Source organism: Corvus hawaiiensis, chromosome 3 (assembly GCF_020740725.1).
Source record: "Corvus hawaiiensis isolate bCorHaw1 chromosome 3, bCorHaw1.pri.cur, whole genome shotgun sequence".
Taxonomy (NCBI): domain Eukaryota; kingdom Metazoa; phylum Chordata; class Aves; order Passeriformes; family Corvidae; genus Corvus; species Corvus hawaiiensis.
In genome coordinates this window covers 69,263,476-69,281,960 of record NC_063215.1, presented here as the reverse complement: position 1 = coordinate 69,281,960, position 18,485 = coordinate 69,263,476, and the positions used below count along the sequence as shown (strand labels likewise).

The 18,485-nt window shown below is 39.2% G+C and overlaps 1 protein-coding gene across 2 annotated transcripts in view; it reads right to left on the bottom strand.

Annotated features, from left to right (window-relative positions):
- The window catches only part of UST (uronyl 2-sulfotransferase), a 170,475-nt gene that overhangs the window by 112,340 nt on the left and 39,650 nt on the right, over nucleotides 1–18,485 (bottom strand). For both annotated transcript variants that reach the window (XM_048297608.1, XM_048297609.1), the window contains exon 2: nucleotides 1,139–1,182. In XM_048297608.1, the coding sequence (XP_048153565.1) occupies nucleotides 1,139–1,182 (44 nt within the window). The remainder of the gene's footprint in view (nucleotides 1–1,138; nucleotides 1,183–18,485) is intronic.

The window sequence follows — 18,485 nt, the reverse complement described above, 5'->3', positions numbered from 1 at the left end:
AAAAATTGAGTAATTTGTGTTGACAGGAAGAAAATCAAATGTACATCATTTCTCCAAGTGAGCTGTCTGAATTTTAACAGTGTACAAATACCCATACATCAGCTGAAAATAGCAGATGTCATTGCACAGCTAAAAGGTGAAGAAACCCAGATTCCTGTCTGTTTTCATTGATAACTAAGCTAAGCGGAATTGCTTTCCACATTATCGTCCTTCTGCTGACTGAAAGCCAACTGTTTCACTACACTGGTACACACCTGTGGTTGATCATTTCGACTCAAGGCCTGCTGGCTCATGATGTGACTTCATGGTCAGGTGAACAGCTATGAAGGAGGGCTACCCACCAGAGGTGGTGTTCACATCCACCCCATCTCTTACTACTCACACTCACCTGCTGCACTAGCATCTATGGTGGGCCACATCAGTGAAATAATCTGTCCTTTTGCACAGTACATGTCTGTACTGTGCAAAAGGAGCTATAATAGGCTGGAAAGACAGGTAAAATATAGTATCAAATCATGTTTCAGAGAACAAACCAACACAGGGTAGAACAAAGGAGAACAAAACAGGAAAGCCTAAGGGTCTGCTTCCACTTTTTTCCTCTTGAAGAAACTATCACTATGCCCTTCCTAACCTGAAATGTCATCAGGTGCCATGGTGATGTGAGGGAAAAGCTTATGCAGCACAGTCATATATGATAGGAACGGTGAACCTTATTCCTAAAAAAGGGCTCATTACTCAGATTCATTACATTTTTCCTACTGACTTGCTTCAAGTATTGTGTTCATAGCAGCACCCATGTTCCAGGAACTGCTGCCAGCCAAAGGCCACCTTCATCTGCTGGATTAGCTCTAACTGCAGTGTCTTGGTTTTTTACACAAAAGTGCTGACAGACAAAACCACTAAAACCCTGCCTACCCTTGACTCAATAACAAAAATTCCATCAGCTTAATCACAATGAGTTTTAACCCAAGTTACTTACAAACACCTGAAAACACTTGGGGTGGAAAATGTCAGAAAGGCCACGTGCTGTTGATGTAAACTCAGCAGAGTTGCTTGGCATACAAGTAGACATAAAATACGTTAAAAACAAAAGCCAAAAAAGTAAGGATAAAGCAAACACAAAATAACAGCAGCTTACCTTTTGAGGTGGTGGTCCGTGGTCATCCAAATAAGTGGAATTTCCTACAAAAAGAAGAAGGATGGAGATAAACAAAAGCCATCCAATGCAACTTCCAAACTTTCCAATTCATGGAACCAGTACACCTCTATCCCACTGCTTTTGTGGTGCCAAATAATTCAAGGAAAATAAATTCCCTCAGCTTTAATTTTTGATTAAAAAGTAATTTATTTTGACTACATTTGTAATACAAGATTAGATGCACACTGTCATCTTACCAAAAAAATTATATGGCCCAAGGCAGTTTTAATTAATCAATCAATCATTATTCAATCATTTGCATGACAAAAAATTGCCAGGTGCATCCTTGTACATGTTAAGCAAGTAAGCACAGTTAACTGGAAAAAAGTTTTCTTAAATAATCAAGTATCAAAGGCCTTTATCAGATTTTGGTCTGATGGAACTGACAAGCATTCATTTCTCTCTCTTCTAACTGTTTTTCCAACCTCCAAGCTACTTTTTTGTTCTCAAACAGTACTGACTGAATGGGAGTTGTATTCTGATGTAATTGCACCTGCCTTTTCAAGATTCTCTTTTAATTCAGACAAAAAGCTTCAGGGAAAAAAAAAGCTTCTAAACAAGTCCACCCTTCTTAGTAAGCTACAATAGAAAAAGGCAACAATTTCAGACTTTTTACCCATTCCTTAAAAACACACACCAACACATAAAATACACACTCCCTCACACACATAGACCGTCTTCCCTGTAACTGCCCTTCCCGAACCCTTCTCCTGAAGTATTAATCACATGCTTTCCCAACATCTTCCAGCAGATGATGAAACCTTGCAGCACGCCTAAAAGTTCCCCTTGGGCCACACATACCTCTCCTCTCAGTCATCCTCCTACCAAAGACAGCAAAAATACCTCTGCTCTAACCTTACATCAGTATGAAGTAAGAGAGTAATTTTTACAGGTGCTTACTAGACATCCAAAAGTTACACAGAAGAGGACTTTAAAAAGCTTGTCCTGCTCATGAGCATCTCTGCTCCTGGGGTGTTGAATAGGCAAAAAACCACAAGCTAGTGGAATACAGCATCATTTCAGAACCAAAGGACTTTTTGCTTGACAATCTAGCCAAACCCCTTGTTTTTCCAAGTGCCAAAAAATGCCCCCAGAGGTTTCTGGATCCAGGAGGCAGGAAGGAGATGTTTGTGTGTGTGTTATGGCTACAGAACAAGGAAGTGAAACTTTAGTGTGGAATATTCAATAGCACCCACACCAGTGCTGGGAGTTGTTTTCAGCAGGAAAAGCAGGTAGCCGGAAGTGGAAGGGCCCCCATTCCCTTGCCTGACTCTTGGGGGAGGTAGCTGCCACCTGGACCACACCATCTTGGGGGGAGAGAGCCTGCCAACCACCACTGCTGCCACAGCATGATGAATTTCTTTGTACAACAAAAAGTTGAGATTACCTCTCAGAAATATTTTGCTTTCTGTTTTTCCTCTTGTTTTCTGGCATATGTTATAAAGTACTGAAAACTTCAGTCAGAAGGCTTCCAACTCATCTAAAGGGAAGTCTCAATACCCCAAACACACTCTTTTACGTTGATCTTGGAAGAGTCTGAGCAACTACAAAAGCCCAAACAGTAACTTTTTGATGGTCATTTGAAATCACAAATCATCTTCTGAAGCATACCAGAAACTATCTCTCTGTACATTTGACACAAATACCCACCCTTTGAACAATCCAGTTACTTAATTTAATGCCATAGATAATATGGCTGATGCCCTACATTCAGGATAATTTCTTTATTCATTCCTCTGACATGATTCTAATTGCCAGGGAAGAAATTCAGCTCCCAGACTACTGAAAGAGATGGCAGTCTGGTTTTCTGTTAGAGTAGCTACTCCACACACAGTGACATGGACTTGAAAATAAGCATTTCTCCTCTCAGTTAATCTGGGAGGAGAGCAAGGAAAACTTCTCATTCAGGATTTACCTGAATCCTGTAGAGTCAGGCTCTTACTAGTTCATAGCAGCTTCCTCCTCTTTGCAATTAGGCGAGCAGAAAGACACTGTTGTTGATAAAAACATTTCTGATAGTTTTCTCATTGTGTCAGGAAAATTGTTTGATTTTGATACATAACAAAGTGATGCTCGTTGTCTAAATAAGTTAACACACTTGAGAAGTCAAACATTAGATGAAAACTACTAATTTTTTTTTTTAAAATTAGCAAAACTTTAGGTTTTGTAATTGGTATTAAAGTGGTTACAGGAGTAACAATTTTTTCCTTTTCTCCCCAAAATATATGCAATTTATGCTTACCAAAATAAAAGGAATATTAACTACATATGTATTAACTACCTTTGCCAATCACATATCACAGCCAATTTTGCAGTAGAGAAGGACTTGAATTACCAGTCAAGAGCTTACACAGCATCTTATAGAGCAGCATCAAGAGTGTCAGAGTTATATTACAGAAATATTTTTGAGGTATTCCTTAAAGTCAAAGAGCTTATAACTAATTCACCTCTCTGTATCAGTAATCTATGTTCTTAGTATGAAGACTGCATTTTCCTTCCTTGGAAATTTTTTAATGATCAAAATTACATGAAAATATCTCTAGCTTTGAACATACAACCTGTAGATTTGATTTCTGTAATCAAAATGTTGGTTTTTTCACAGCGCAGTCTAGTTACTACTGTATCCACTTAAAAGACAAGAGTACAATTATGAGTCATTTTATAAAGGTTTTTTTCATGGCAGTTGCTTGCTCAAATTCAGAAGCTGTAAACTGATAGAAATGAATTGCCAGGCAAACACAAGTGAGGAAGGAAACAGAGATTTGAAACCTGGTCAGAATAACTCACAATGAGCAGAGGATGCAAAAGCTGCAGACAGTCTCCACACCCTTACACTTCCCCAAACTCCATGTGCAGAGCTAGCTCCTCCTTCTGCTCCTCAAGCACACAAGCCAGAGTCAATCTTGGCGTCCACGGCTCACCACATCAATTTAACAGTCTGAATTCTTTTGGGTTCAAGTTTTAAATGAGAATTTGTTTTCAGTAATAAAAGCAAAACTTTTTGCTGCACATTTCATACACACTAAAATAACTCCACAAATCCAGCTGCAATGGAGTGCAGCAGCAGCCTGTGAGGTACACTAGCCAGCTCCTTAACCCCAAGAAGCCCAGCATGTGCCCTCGCTGACCACTGCATTATAGGTCTTGGCTTGCTTCCATTCTGTCTGCAAAACAGGGGCCACACTACAGGAGCCTTCATGAATGCAGAAATATAATGAAAAATGTGCACCTATGCAAAAGGCCTGAAGGAAAGATGATGACTTTAACACAAGAGGCCACGAAAATCTTACTAAGTATGACTCCCAAGCTGGGTACTTACAAGTTTTACAAACCTAAAACAGGGCACCACTTCTACACATAGGGCCACTTTTCACACAATCCATATCAGATTAGGTTAGTTTAAAAACAATTCAGCATTATAAAAATTGCAACCATGGAAGCATACAAGGTAAAGCCAATCTATGAACCACCAGCTACTAACAGCTGATGTAGTAGGAGAGCTGCACAGTAAAAATCAGAGACTTAGGAACAGATACCAAAAGCACCAAAGGTACATAACCTCAACTGTTTATTGCAATTGCATTAACATGCTTATCTAAGATGGAGAACATTATCATGCAGCTTTTATACGCTATGGCACAGACAACATGTGTTTGATGTTACTAAGTGCCACAAGAAGAGAAGAGGCTTTCTGCAGTGGAAATGATAAAGTCATAAAAGAGAGAGTCATGCTTCCTCATTAGGCATCTTGTCCATTACCCCAAAGCAACCTATGGCATTAAATAATTAGGATGACTTCTCTCAAGTCCTTTAATAAAGCTTATTAAAGACATTATTACTCTTGTCTGCTGACCAACAAGATTATTCTAGATTTTTTTTTCCTGGAGAGGAGTATTTACTCTTCAAAAAGGAAATTTTCTGCCTTCTAGAAGAAGTCTTTCGTAGACTTCTGAAAGTCTAAGGCATTAGAAACAAGTCAGACAAAATAATCAAGTCTCAAAACAAGTGGTATTATGCATTCCATAAACATGCTCCACAGCACACTTGGGCTGGCTGAACACGTCTCCTCCAGACTCTGCCAGAGATTAAAAAAACCCCATCAGCTTTATTATAGAAAATGGTGAATACATGGAGGCCGTCCAAATTTTTCCATAATTTACTATCCTTGAGGTTAAGTGAAGCAGCTGTATGCAAAATCTTTGGGGAAACCTTGTGGTTACGTTCCTTTTTTCTTGGAATCACTGAAGTGTGGGGGTTTTGTTTGAAGCAAGCCAAGTTTAAACAGAGATAGATGGTCAGTCAACCAGGATTAAGGACAAATACTGCTGTGTACAGTTCAGAACTACAGATAACAAAATAACTGCAATTCTGGAAAAAAACCTTTCCAAAAAATGACTGGGGAGTACAGGAATAGGAAGTAAATGGACTTACGTGTGAACTGAAGACTCTTTGATAGTAACTGAAATAGCATAACTCTACTCGAACAATTCTGATATCCCATGGAAAGAATTGTGTAAAGATAGGGAGAGAAAGCCAACACTGAAAATGCGGAGTTTGGACTATTTTTCTGGAGCAGGGTTTTACCTTGCAGGGAGTCACAAGCAGCAGTCTAAGGGAGCTGGGACCCAGCTAATGACAAAACTAATTTGTCTTGTAAAAATCCTTCTTTGTTCTTTTCACTTGGCCACCACCTCACACTTCCAGGCACCAATACAGCCTCTACTGGCAAACAATCCCTTAGACCTTCTGATGTTTAAAGGAAAGGAACAATTTAATAGTTGTCTGAGGAGTCTTCTGGTCTGGAAATCAGACTTTGAAGAAGAATTTCCCCACCAAGCACCTCTAATCATTAAGAGCTGCACCTTCAAAATAAACTGAAGTGCCAGTAAGTTATTAGAAGAGGATAAACTCTGCTCTGCTTCCTTTGTTATTTTTTTCCCTCCCAGTTATGCAGTGGACATGCTTAGAAATTTCATAGATGTTTACACATCTGAAATAATATGATTTTCTTGGTCATCATATCATCACATCTTGGAGCCCTTTGTGGTCCAAAGGCAGGAAAGGGGTTAGGAACTACAACTTGAAAACTAGCAGACTAGCAAAATGATGTTTGCCCACAGCTCAAATCTAACTTAAAAGGAAAATCCCTGCTATTCCTGAGGTCAGCACAGTCACACCAGCTTTCACACAGGAAAGTTTTTCCAGGGGTGTACACGGAACGTTAACACAGCAAAACAGCAAAACCCCACTGACCAATCTGCACTAGAATACAGAGTGACTTACTGCTGTTTCTTACATCATATGTAAAAAGCTGTGTACCTACAATTGGTTTCCTCTGTGCAAGACTAACATCCTATCAAAATTTTCATTTCTGACCACAAAAAAAAGGAAAATAAACTTTATTTTTTAAAAACATTCCTCAACGGATTTTTTTTTCTTCCTTTCTTGCCTTTAAAATAATTTTAGTTACTCTTAGTTTTTAAAATCATAAATGCAATAAAACCCCCACTACCACAAACCAACCTACAGGCAAAAAACGAAACCAAACCAGCACCAAACCCACACATTCAATTCATTCTACATCACTGCACACAATGAAGGAAAAAAGATGGAACTTGACAAAAATACCTATTTTGCTTTATTACCCAGTGAACTGAACCCTAGAAACTTCATCATGATATAATTCAGATTTGTTTACCTACAAGTTTCATAGTTCTAACACAATTAGGAGAGAAAGTGGCACATTCAAGGAGAGTTTTTGAAAACTTACTGGCAATTCTGCATATGCATTATATATGGAAGTACCACTGATACGAATACAGATACGAAGGGTTTGAATAACAGGAGGTTCTAAACCAATGCAGAATATAATATACATCAGATGGCCCTCCTCTTGCAAAGAGAGGAGACTGCAGAAGGCAAACTACTCCAAAATCACAGATCCGCTCTGAATTGTGAGCATTTTAAAATGTATAGAGAGGTGTTTCATTTAATTGTTTTGTTAATAAACTGCTTTACTAATACTGGGGGAAGGGAGAGGGGAAAAAAATTAACATTAAATAAAGAAATAAAACTAGCCCCAAAAGGTACTTTCCCGCACACAAAGGAAAAGCACATATACAGCTCTGTTGAGACACTGTAGAGAAAACCTACCAAAAAAAATAAGGTGCCATTAAGCCAAACTTTAATTCCTTTTGCTATGAAAACAAAGACTGTGATCTATCTTTGTGGTCAGGCAGCTCTTTACTAAATGCACTTTAAAGACCTATTAACCTGCTGTTAACTTCACTCCAGTTTTCAGATGGTTCTTAAATTCAGCATTCTGGTATCACGCAGCAAGTGGACACAGATTAAATATGGTGTCCTTTTCTTTCCTCCTCAAAGATTTTTATCTTACCTTCTGTCAAAAAGCGTGCCAAATATTTTGTAATGACTTCTATTCTTAATTTCCTCAGCAAGACTTACCTTAACAAAATGCAGAGTCAGTTCTATAAATACACACAGCTGTTCCTGAGGAAAAAAAATCTCTCAAGATGTGTGGTCAAGTTATACCTACAGCTAGGCAGCTACCAACAAACCTGTTCAGAATTTAAAGGGGCAAGTTGGGAAAAGCTCACAGTTCAACAGCTGAACTGCCACCCACCGAAGTAACACAGACAAACGCTTGTCTCTGACTTCATTTCTTAACTGGATAACATGAGAATAATGGTGAACACTATCAAATTATCATGGCTGAATATAAAAATGAACAGAATAGCACAGAAACTAGCAAATCAGAGAGTAGTTAGAAACACCTGATAGTTGGAAATGAGCTTGACTCCATGACATCCAGGTAGCATACTTGGGAATCCGCCTGTGGAAGGCTGCAGTAACAACTGCATCTGAGAATTAACAGGGAACGAATGAGTGAAAATACAGCTGAAAGAAAATTCTCTGACAGTAGCTATCAAAACCCAACACTTTTAAACTGGAAACAGAAAAATGTTGCAACAATCAGGGGATGAGGACTGGACAGCACTGGAGATAACCAAGAGGAAATAATCAAGCATATGCCAGGAATATCACACTGCTTGAGAACCAAGAGGCAAATTAAACCAAGTCTTATTCCAGTAATATTTCTTTTTAATGATTACCTCATTTTTTTTTATTTTTAATCAGGCAAATTTCCCTTAGGTACTGTTCTGGATCCCACCACTCAATATTCTCATTCATTACTTGAAAGATGCATTAAAGAGTACCGGTATCAAATTTGATAACAATACCAACTGAAGGGACTTAAAATCTGCTGAAACTCTGAAGAGAACAGGAAGATACTGATCAGTTAAAGAAATTGTCTGAAAGTGCAAGATACAATCCAGTAAAAACAAGCATACAAATTTCAATATGGATAAAGGCAACATCTTCATAAAAGCAGAATGGAAACAAAGTGGAAACTGCAGAAAAGAGCCATGATGGGAGGTGAAAACCAGTTCCCTCCCTTTGCATCTCTTTTAGCACTCTGTGAAAGCTTTTCAGGAGGATCATTCCACTCCAGCTGAATGTACAGAGACAGCTTCATTAGCTTGGCAAGAAGTTTAAACTGGTTGTCATATGAAGAAACTTTTTAACACTTACGATTACTCCATTTTCCCCTTTTCCTCCTAAGTGAGAGAAAACTGCAAGAGCATTTGCAAGCCATTGGACTTCTTCAGAGAAAACTTTTTTTCTCCTCTACCCTGCAGAACGCATAATGCAGAGGAAGAAACTCTACGGGAGTGATGGTGACGGAGCCATGACACTTTCCCTTTCAATGCACACTGCCACACAGGGAACAGCACAGCCAACGCAGGAGACTTCCCTCCCTCCGTGCAGCTGAAGTACAGGACTGCAGCTCCACAGATGAACCTTGTCTTTACAAAGCTCCCCTTACCAAAGTGATGACAGTGAGGCTGAGGGATGGACAACGGACATAATGATGAAGCTTCAATGAAGACCTTGTCAAGTGCAAGGCCTCTTAGTCTCACTTCACTCTGGCATTCAGGCTACAAACTCCAGGGAATCCGTATCTAACCAGACACCTTCTCAGATGATACCAGTCTCAAGTTTCCTGTTACATCAGTGACAGACATCAGCTCTACTCTTTCACATGATGTTTTTCCAGAGACAAGGGTTTTATTATTTAATCTTAACCCAACTTGCAAGCTTTATTCCTGTCTGCTGCATTTATGCAGATATATTTCCCTCTTTTTCCCCTGCACAGGCAATCTTGGCAAACAGCAAGTCAATGAATTCTGGAAAACACCCAGCTGGCAAGTCACCAGTTATTCACGGAAGACTTTTATTACTATTATTAGTATTATTAAGTACTACACTGCAAATACTATCCAGAAGGAGTTGTTTGTTGGGCGTTTGGTTTGAAGTTCCTGTCCCTGGAGGCACATTTCCGAGAAGCTGCCTAGGTCTGTGGTCTGACCCCAGAGGCACCTTCCTAGCAGAGAAAAAATGAACATGCTTCACAGAAAATTGGTCACATACATCTCTAAAGAATTATTCATATTTTTATTGTGCTGAAGCCAAATGAGTTTTCCTTGCATGTGCTTTTCACAACATCTGAGTCATATGGTTGCTATGATTTTGTCTCACTTCTTTACAGAGGCAGCTGCATTTAGGATAATGGACCCCCCATATGAGGTAGTCTGCAAGATCGAGCTGTAAGTCTGTTTTCCACTTTCTCCATAGTTCAGGTTTTCTTAGTATTGGATCTCAAAAAATACAAATGAAAATTTTAAAAAGGAACCTTTTTACAAGTCTGTCTCATTTTCCTCTTTACCAATTTTTTGTGCCCCAGGAGAATCACTGTAAAACTCTTCCCTATACTTCTACGAAAAGCAAGAGCACTCTATGTAAGAAGCAGCTATCTTTGTATTGCTTTCTTTTCTCAATATACAATTGAAAAGGAATTACAAGCTGTTTAACCATTATTAGCTTCCCATCCTCCAAGGTCTTAACAGACACAAAACTGGAAGTAGCATTTCTTGCCAAGTTTGTTAGAAGCCTGTAACTGCAAAACGGACCATGTAAGTAGGTCAGATAAGGAACATACTGTACCTAAATGAGCTATTTCTTCTTTATGACATTAGCTTAAAATTTTATTAATCTCTACTACAAAAAATACTACAGCTTCAGATGGCTTTCAAGACTTCAACATGATTTAATAGAAATATTTTCCATTACTATAAATCCTTTGGCCAAACTGCTCATTTTTCACACTATCCAGCTTCTCTTCGTGAAGATATTTTAACTCCTCTCTACCCCAGTCTCAAAGAGATGGATTTGAGTGACACAAAGACTTCTCAGTGCAGGAGTTTTGTATTTTAAGAACTTCTATATAGAAACTGCATGTTCAAAAACAAGAGCCAAGTTTTAGCAAACACAGAGCATTGCACTAGATTTAAACCTGCCTTTCTATTTCAGCATCCTTTCATCTTCTGCAACTGTAAAAGTACAGGATTAACCCCATTCCTGTCATTCTGAACCCTTGCAATACGTAACTTCTACTTCAGACTTCAGCCTTTACTGAGAAAAGTATAATGGAATAGATAACTTGAAAGTCAGCATTTTTGAAAGTATTTTCTTCCTCTACAAAGCACTGCAAGTGTCTAGCACAAGCCTTATGATTCCTAGAAATATTACTTTTTCTGCCTTTTGCCTCATTTCTCATGATCTTAAATAAGATTTGTACCTATTTTTGTATGGGTGCGTGATTTGTTAGATTGATTCGTAAACATTCAGTAGGATGCCCTACAAAAAAAAAAGAATGCATTGTTATAAAAACTTTGCTCTTCAAAATCTAATGCTGTCCTCATTACTGAAGCCGAGGACCCACAATGCATACACCAGGCCTACCTGTGTGAAAGACACTACACAGCCCTCATGAGCTTCCTCAACTCAAACACATCCAGCAGTAAAAACAAACGTACCAATTTGAAACAGCAAAAATTTGGCTATCAGTTTTTTGATAAGCATTTTGTATGCTTTCAATTTTCAAAAGTTTGAGTGAAAACATTTGGAAGACAAGTTTTCAGATGTATTGATAAATTCTTGCTGCCTTAAGCTCTCCAATGACTAAAACAGTGTCCTGAAAGTGTCAGCAATGGCAAATTCTGCATTAACATCTTTATGTGGAAAAGGTTAACTACACTGTAGCAGTGCCATACAACCACTGAAGCAGACCAAGCGTCAACAGCCTCAGCAGAACTCTTCAAACTGGCATTATTTCTCTCGTGCTCCCTACCTGTCCCAGAAATACTTGCACTTTATGTATCTACTAACCTAACTCAAAAAAAGCAAGGAGCTCAAACTTGACGAAGGTAACTAAGAGGGTCGTAAATACATTTTGACTCACTGGGATAACTGTTTACTTAGGACTGCTCTTGGATGCTTTGACCGCACTCATGAACTCTAAGTTGCAAACATTCACTACTGGTAACAATTACCTAGGCGTGCTCTTTCTTTTTATATCATTTTCCTGTGTTTTATTTAGCTTGGAGAACCACATCAGGATGTCACCACTAAGATGTGGTAGTTTAACAGATCTCTAACTGCCACTCACCAGCCCTCCTGCAGACAATGTTTCTTACAAGGGACATCTTAAAATATATGAAAAACATCTGTGCCATGTAGACTATGACGATACAGCAGCCATTATCTAAATTCAAATTCTCAATGTACATGCGGATTAAGGTAATTTTTTACTACATCTACATATAACTAAATATATATTTATTTATATAAGCAACAACCACTGCTTTGCTTCAGTGGTTGGGAGATTTCTACACAACATTAAATAAGTTGTTTCAAAAGTTATAACAAAGATATTCACCTTGTCACACGCTACAGACCAGTATAAATTAGATGTACTATATTATGTATGATGGTGTAACGTTTTTAGGATGTGCTTGTCAACCTTCTGTTCAAGAGTAAAAACGATTTTCTAATGCCAGAGCTTTACGATAATGCTTTAAACTTTTGCTGAAAGGTAAGAATAGGCTTCTTGTTCTAATCATACAGCAGGCAGAGTGGTGTTATTCTACATTTCACAGGGTGATTTCAGCAGCAGTATTTCATTTCTACAAATTTCCATTGAGTTTGGCTGAGACAGAGAGTAAAGAAATTGCAGCATACTGAAATCAACATTCAGACATACATGAAAAATGCAATTCTTTGTCCTTTATTCTGCATTAGTCTACATTTCTCAGAAAGATGACATTATCAAAAAAGATAGAGAAATCTACCCAGAGAAATCTAATCTAGAGAGTTGTTTATATTGTTTTACATCAAAATAAAGCTGAAGACCCTCTAGAGCTAAGCCAGACTACTGTTCAATGCTATCTGTCAACAGCAACCGTGGTACCAGGAAAAGGTCATAATTAACTATTATTTATATAGTATGTGTTTATAATATTAACCATTAAATGAGTTCTTCTCTTTTATACCCAAGAATGCAAGAAGAACACAAAAAAAAAAATCTTACACAAATGTAACACATAAGAAGTACCCTCTCCCCTATTAAAAAGTTAAAGAGTTGTGATTTTCTGTACATTAGAAGCTTACATACTAATTACATACAGATCAGTTTACTCTTGCAAGTTATGCATTTCCTTAAGTAAAAACGTTCTTACATGGCAAGAACATCCAGATCTCACTCATTAATTTTCTTATGGCTTTGTCTTTCTTCACATGGGATTTCAGTCCCTTTACAAATGAGGTTCTCCAAGTACTTCTGTAATTGGCAACAAGTAATTCTGGAGCTAAATTATTGAGTTCCCTAGGCAACAACAGATTGCAAAACTCACTTCTCTTAAGTGAGCCCTATCTAGGATGCAGTCTTCACACAGGAAATGTATTCACATAAGCACTACAGAAACAAAATCAAATCTCACTCCATTTATTCAAGTGTTCACTGCTCACAGGTTTTGTTTGGTGGGGTTTTTTTTAGTTGTTTACGGGGTTCTTTGTTGGTCTGGGTTTTTTTAATGCTTGTGTCTTAAAGCCAGGTACTTAAAAATTAAGGAACCTAGCATCTTCAGACATAGAAACAATGGTCTACAGTGTAAAAATCATCAGGATAGACAAACAGCTATGGGGATGGTGCCTGCAGTATTGAAATAAGTTATTCATGGAGAATTTAACACTTCTGTAAATTATCCTGACCTCTGATCCAAAGATAGAGGGTACTTTCTGAAGAATACGGAACTCTCCCCTTTGAATGGACTCCCGTGGGAAAGAGATTCTTTTCCAAAAAACCACTCAAAAATCACTTTAATGCCAAGACCAAATTTGCTTCAATCTGATCACAACCTACACACTTGAAAGGAGCACAAGCAGGGGACTGCAGTGCCATGGCAATTTGCTACCCTGAGAAGAACATGAAATAACCTTTCAGCAAAGTTGCAGCAGTTTGCTCTGGGCTTCCGTGTCTTTTGGCCTGACAACGCTCTAGGCTTTGGGACACGTGTCAGGACTTTTGTGGCGTTATTTTCCTCTTCAGACCTCAAAAATTCATCTCAGACTTCCTACCACAAGTCATTTTGTTCCAAGTCTTGACATCCGTATGGATCTGCTATCGGCAGCTCTCATGCTATGGTCAGCCAGTGTCAGCTCCTCAGCTCCCCTAACTCCAAACAAAATACAGCTGTGAAAATACCTCCTCTCTGCTGCCACTGCAGCTTCACACAAGCTGTTTAAGAGGTCTCCACTGTTTTCTTCTCGTTTCCCACAGCAGTTTTCACTGTATTACATTATTTAACAATCAAGAGTCTTCCAGAATTTATTTTTGACAAACTCTAAGAAACGATGCAATTCCACTAGCTGCCTTCTCAAAAATAGTACATTATTTTTTAATCAAATTGAAACAAACACATAAGAAAAAAGAAAACCCAGCCCTAGGCATTTTTCTCACGCTGAAAATATACCAGCCTAAATTATTGAAAATTAGGAAGCTGAAAATGGGACCTTGAGAAGGTAAAACTGAGGTAGAAGACAAAATGCCATGGCACTGGGATTGCCAATACTTATTTCAGAAGACACCAGTATATTTACTCAGGCTGAGATGTGAGTTCACAGCCAAGGCACAAGCAGTAAAGTGCTTCAAATGACTTGACTGGGCCCAGAGTTCCTACTCCCATGCCAGGCAGCTTTCCTCCCTTCTTTGCAATCCTCCCTTAAATAAGACAAAACAGTGTCATCACCTCAAACATCTCTAATAACAATTTTGTCTTCAGAGTCATCCTTAAATACAAATCATTGTTGACATATTTTGCAAGAGTAATAAAAGTGAACCGTTATAAAAGCCCTGTGATGGGTTACTTTAATACAACAGCTCCTGGAAAGCCGTGAGAGGAACTAATATTTTAAAATAAGGTCTACACCAGCAACACTTGCAGGACTGAGCCTTAAGATTAGCACCTCTTTGGAAAGAGGATACAGCCTTCTGACATGCTCATGTAGGGCCCAGCACTCACTAACTTCACTATTAACTAAAACACATCAAGTTTCCAACATCCCTACAAGTTTACTATTCATTTATTTAAGCCCAGGACTTCATAAACTCTTACACTTTTGACTCTTTCGTTGGCATGTAAAGAAGCAATGCATTTAGCTCCTAAGAAGCCCTGCAATATACTGCCATTTTAGATCATGGAAACTTTAAAGAAAGAGGCATAAATAGAGTGCCATCAGCTGGAACATGCATCAAGTGAGCACAAACAGGATTTTGCATAGGCAGCTATATGAGGCATATATAAAACTACACAATTTTACAGCAAGACAGAGAATCCTACATACCACCCACCCCAAGTGGAAACCAGGGTGGTTGTGTTGCTTTTGTGTCCTTTTTAAAACAAATGGCCTGGTACATGAATCACAGCATGAAACCAGTGCACACATACCATCACCCCACCCTCCTCAATAACACCAGAAAGTTTAGAGCTTGACAACTGTCCTGGGCTGATGTTATGAAGCCGCTTTATTCCTTACCCACCCCTCATTGGCCAAGGATGCTGTGCCTTTAGGATGGACCCGGGGGCGGGGCCGGAGCCAGGGCCCGAGGGGGCGGTTGAACGGTTCAGCCCAAGGGCTTCAGGCTCCGGGCAGGGGCTCGGGAGGGAGCGCGCCAGGAGCGCTGTGCTGCTTTTTGGTTTCCTTTGGGTTCCAGCTAGCTGGGAAAAGGTTCTGTTGGGGTTTTTTCTTGTTCTTTTTTCCCTTTCCTTCCCCTTGCCTCACTGCCTCCCTTCCCTCCTTGCCGGTCCAAGGAGCCCGCGGGGTGGCCCCGGCTGGTCTGAGCCTGCGTGTCTCTGGGAATTCCTCTCTGGGAATTTGTTTTATTTTGAGGGTTTTTTATCCTGTTCTACCCTGTTTTGTTTGTGTGTTAATAAACAGTTTGTTTTTTTCCACTTTCACTTGTTGTGACCCACTTGTCTTACTGGTGGAGGAAAAGGGGGAGGCCCTTTTGCCTTCAGAGGAGACACTCATCCTGGAGTGCTTCCTCCTGAAGTTTTGTCTCCAAAACCGAGACTACAGCAGAAATAGGAAGACCAGTTTTGTGCTCATATATCCTTTCTGGTTTCGGTTTGTTCATTGTTTTTCTATCTCACCCACTATTTCAGAAGTGTGTCTTTATTGTAATGGAATCATATTCTACATACAATCTTGACAGGAAGAAAAGCAACTTTGCACTTAATTCATCATGTCATATTAAGCTACTACATTTCTGCTTGGCCTGGGAAGGATGCCAACAGGCTAAGCATACTCCTGCCACCTTCAGTTAAGGAAAAATTTCAGGGTCTTATGCTTTTTTCTGCACTCAACAAACCATAGCTTTGATGATATTCTCCCTTTTTGTAGTGCAGCTGAATGACAGGATCCATTTTCACCATGTATTCTCATGGCACTCGCTGAATGCTTAGCCAAATTTTAAGTACCATGCCTGAAAACTATTAACTAACAGAAGTCATCCCTTATGAATTCCCCAAGAGAAGAAAAAAATAAACAAGCAGAAAGATGGATATCAGCACCTCATCACCAACATTACAAAGTCTCAGTTCTATGCTGCATCGTTCTGGGCTACTGCAGCTACACAGACCCCAGGAAAAGCTCAGACCCCATGCAAAATGCCAGCCTTATTCAAGGGATCAGACCATGCCCTCAAGCTCTTCCACCATCACTGCTGAATCTGGGAGTGCTACCAGCAACAAACAGCAGGACAACTTCCTTTAAGTTAAATGTCTACAGAGTCTGAGACAGTGTTCACAACTGCCAATGTCCACAGCTCCCAGGAGTCACAAGTCTTGGTTTAGACTGCAGAATCAAAGAACAATTTTGGCTGGAAGAGACCTCTAAGATCATTAAGTCTAGCCATTAACTCAATACTGCCAAGTACACCACTGAACCATGCCCCTAAACACCACATCTACATATCTTCTAAATACCTCCAGGGATGGTGACTCAACCAGCCTGTTGTAATGCTACTGGTTCCAGTGGAGAAATTTTTTCTAATATCCAATCTAAAGCTCCCCTAGCACAATTTAAGGCCACTTCCTCTTGTTCTATTGCTTGTTACTTAGAAGAGATGTACCCCCAGCTTGCTACAACCTTCTTTCATGTGGTTTTAGAGTGATATGGTCACTTCTGAGTCTCCTTTTCTACAAGCTAAACACTGCGAGTTTCCTTAGATGCTCCTCAGGACTTTTTCTCCAAACTTTACACCAGGTTTGTTCATTTTCTCTGGATGTGTAATTTGGACACATTTAAATGTCAAGACATTCAAAGTTACTGTGGGAGCCAACAAGAAAAAGGACAGTGCACATCAGTGCCAAGAAATGTGGAGCGAAACATTACAGCATCAGGTAGATCCCTTTCCTCTTTTAGCACAAATGAGCTACAAAACAAATATTAAGATTAACAGTGGCTAAAAAGTTTTTGGACTTCCATAGCTGTTTCTCCAAGTTGTAGATTCAACAGAGCCGACCCTATTCATTGGCCAACACTGGTACCATTGCTGGGGCTAAGGCAGATGATGCACCAGAAGCAAATAGGTTCATCACATTAGATAATGGTGCTCTAGCCACAAACTACAAAAACCCCCAAAAAACAACATCCACAACCCAGAAACAAAAAACTAATGAAAACCACCATTTACCTAGGTATTTATTCCTGATGCTAATTTCTCAGCCATTCTGCAGAACAGATATACTCAAATTGTCACAACCCAAACAAACATTCAGAGTAATTTCTGCTGGAAGCCAGGGCTGAAATCATTGGAAACTTTCAGCTACTTAAGTTTGGTTACACAGAATAGTTTCTCCTCTGAAGGAAAGAGGGATTTCCTGCACAGACCTGAGCTCTTACAAGGTGGAATTTTCTGACACTTTACTTTTCGTGCAATATTCTGACAATGTTAACACAAAAATATTAATACAAAAATAAGGCAGTCAAGGCACCCTTTCCAAAGCAGGTATACATCTGTAAATGTACAACACACAAATAAAAAACAACTCTCAAGTTCCAAGAACTTTAACATGTTTGTAATACTTTATACAATATTGCTAGTCAGCAATTAATTCACCCAGACAGAACAGGACAGCAATGTATGTCAGTAGAAGTTAGGGAAGGCTGGGAAATGTGATTTCATAGCACAACTGAAATCTAGGAGCAATTTAGTCACTCCAAGATCACAAAGGGGAGAGCAGTTTTACTCCTCCCAGCTGCTGAGCAATATCCTGGAGGAACTATGGTTTCTGTTAAAACGATCACAGAGAAACAGGCATTTTACAATTTCAAAAATTGTTTTCAGTACAGAAGTAAGTGAAGGTGGTTAACACTTTTCAGGAAACTCATAAAGGCAGTACAGAAATATCAGAATCCCACTTATGATGTCTTCAGTGATTAGAAGTTTTTTTGCCGTTACAAATGGAAGAGTATCTTCACATCTAGCAACACTGTTTTCACAGAGTTAAAATTAGTCTTTTTTACTTTCTTGCAATCTGGCATGAAATCTAGTTTTCTACTTGACCCCCGTTCTTAGTATGCCATTTAGGACCCAGAACACGATGCAATTTGCATTTTAACTATTTTTCTTCAATTATGACAGTTCCATATTTTTTCCACAACCGACCTATTATTTACTGTCAACCTATTACTGCTACATTATTCTGAAACGTGTCACAGCCCTTACTGGTATCCTAACGCTGTCCGCATCATTAATTGTTGTCTTCCCTGATGGAAGGGAGACGTGTAGATTTTTGCCAGG